At 54.1% G+C, this 2,052-nt stretch overlaps 2 protein-coding genes across 2 annotated transcripts in view; both read left to right on the top strand.

The window, feature by feature from the left end:
* Positions 1-2,052, top strand: part of LOC113216705 (dual specificity protein phosphatase Mpk3-like) — a 21,832-nt gene that overhangs the window by 15,683 nt on the left and 4,097 nt on the right. The gene's annotated exons all lie outside the window — the stretch shown is intronic.
* LOC113210010 (uncharacterized) lies at positions 595-2,046 on the top strand. Its single transcript, XM_026427811.2, has 2 exons — positions 595-994; positions 1,109-2,046. Exons 1-2 carry the CDS (start codon positions 751-753, stop codon positions 1,432-1,434), a joined length of 570 nt encoding a protein of 189 aa, XP_026283596.2. The 5' UTR covers positions 595-750; the 3' UTR covers positions 1,435-2,046.

Below are 2,052 nucleotides of genomic sequence, written 5' to 3'. Positions count from 1 at the left end.
CTCCCCCTCTCCTCCCCCTTTACTCCTCGGCCTATTTGCCTCCCACGCCCCACGCGGCTTGCAAGGGACTTCGGACTGTGAGCATGCTGTGAGTTGTCTTGGTGTTCCAGGGCATCAACAAAGACCAGTAAGCCGGGCTGGGGCTGGTACAGGGCTGCATGTGATTCCAACTCCTCTTCCCCCTCCTCTACCCCTCTTTCTTTACTACGAGTAATGGAAGGGCGCATCGAAAAATATGAAATTGGCGAACTACTCTAAGGGATCATCCAGAAAGTACGTCCATCATTCGCCCTTGTGAACCTGAAAAACCGTTGCCAAACTCAGCCAATGCAAGCTATGCAAGCTCTCATAGCGCCTGATGGGCAGGCAACATCTTGCATACACTGCACACGTGCACTGCGGGTGGCCTACTCTGAGTCACGCAGGCTCCAAGCTTCCGTATTTGCCGCGAATGAATTTCAGAAAAAAGGGCGTACTTTCTGAACGACCCCTCAACAGAGGAAACCTAACACATATGCATAGGTCTAAATTGTATTCTTGGAAATAAAATGTACATTTTGTGCCTGAAGTTGTTTCCGATAGAAACCTAAGCTGAAATTCTGGAGGAATTGTGCATAGTGTTTCTGTTTTCTGTTCCGACGCTGACTTTCTGCTTCTCTTGTAGATGAGGCGCGGTCCAACCAGAAGGGCGTCCTTGTGCACTGTCTGGCGGGAGTGAGCCGCTCCGTCACCATCACCGTCGCCTACCTCATGTACAAGATGTCGCTCAGCCTCAACGACGCCTTCAACCTGGTACGGTCGCGCAAGTCCAATATCGCGCCCAACTTCCACTTCATGGAGCAACTGTACAACTTCGAGCGGGAGCTGCAGACCCAGCCAGGCTGGGGCCACTCTCGGGGCGACTCGGTCGAGTCTGTGAGCGACCCGATCGGGCTGGCCTCCCCCGCGGACAGCCTCGTGGACAGCTTGGCCACACCGGACTCGTCCGGTTCAGGTGAGGACCCCGACGGCCCGGTCGCGGAGGGTCTTAAGGATAGGACACCAGTGGAGGCGGGGCCCGCTCCGGTGCTCCTGGAGCTTGTGTCCTCATAGCGGCTGCTTGTTCCAGGGCTGGTCCCAAGGCGGAGCCCTGGGCCAGGACCGGATGCGGACCTGGAGGACGGCGATGACCGAGGGGGAGGAGCGCGGAGCCGACTGCGACACCGCCCGAGTGCTGGCGGCAGCAGGCAGTGTCCGCAGTGCTCTGCGTCGTCCTCCGAGTGCAAGTGCACGGCCACGCAACTACCCCAGTTCCTCAGCCCCCTGGGCATCGGCCAGAGTCCGGACTCTGGCATCGAATTCGACAGGTGGACGAGCTCCAGCACCCCCGGGTCCGCACCCGCTCCCAGCGGTGGGCCGTGCTCAGGCCCGGGTCCGGGCTCGGGGGCCGATTGAGAAGAACAGGGGGGGACTCGCTACCGCTTCTAAACCCGACCCGACCTCGACACCGGAGGCAGTGCAGAGTGGGAGCTCTCGTGCCCGCTCGACTAACTGTTGGTCCATCGACTGTCTCGGGCTCCAATACTGGTACGACTCCCGCACCATGTACTGACCTTGGCTGGTGGGACCAGTAGAGTGAACAAACAGATACAAGGAAGAATGCCGATTTGAAAAAACAGACCTTTTAGGCGAATTTTCTTTTTTAATGAGAATGATCCTACTGACTGATAAAAATGGTGATAGTGACATCTTATTCTTCCAGTTAAACTCATGTGCCTCACTCTACTGGGTTTAGTCGGGATCGTTTTGGAAGTGGTTGGCATCCTCCCCTGTATAGTGAAAAGCAACACACATCGTTTGGACGATGTGAGAGTTGTACTTGTGATGTTAATAGGTATTGTTTTAATTTGATTTACAAATGTATCTTGTCAACAGATAAGACTTATGGTTGGAGCTCAAAAATCAGTTTTCTGCATGACTGCTTCACGAATAAGAAACTTATGTACAGGGTGATTTCAAAAAGATGAAATGTCACCAACCAAACAACAGAATTTTCAGAAACAATTGTAATTT

The sequence above is a fragment of the Frankliniella occidentalis genome, unplaced genomic scaffold, assembly GCF_000697945.3.
Source record: "Frankliniella occidentalis isolate FOCC.00 unplaced genomic scaffold, Focc_3.1 Scaffold240, whole genome shotgun sequence".
NCBI classification, from domain to species: domain Eukaryota; kingdom Metazoa; phylum Arthropoda; class Insecta; order Thysanoptera; family Thripidae; genus Frankliniella; species Frankliniella occidentalis.
This window is presented reverse-complemented; position numbering and strand designations above follow the sequence as displayed.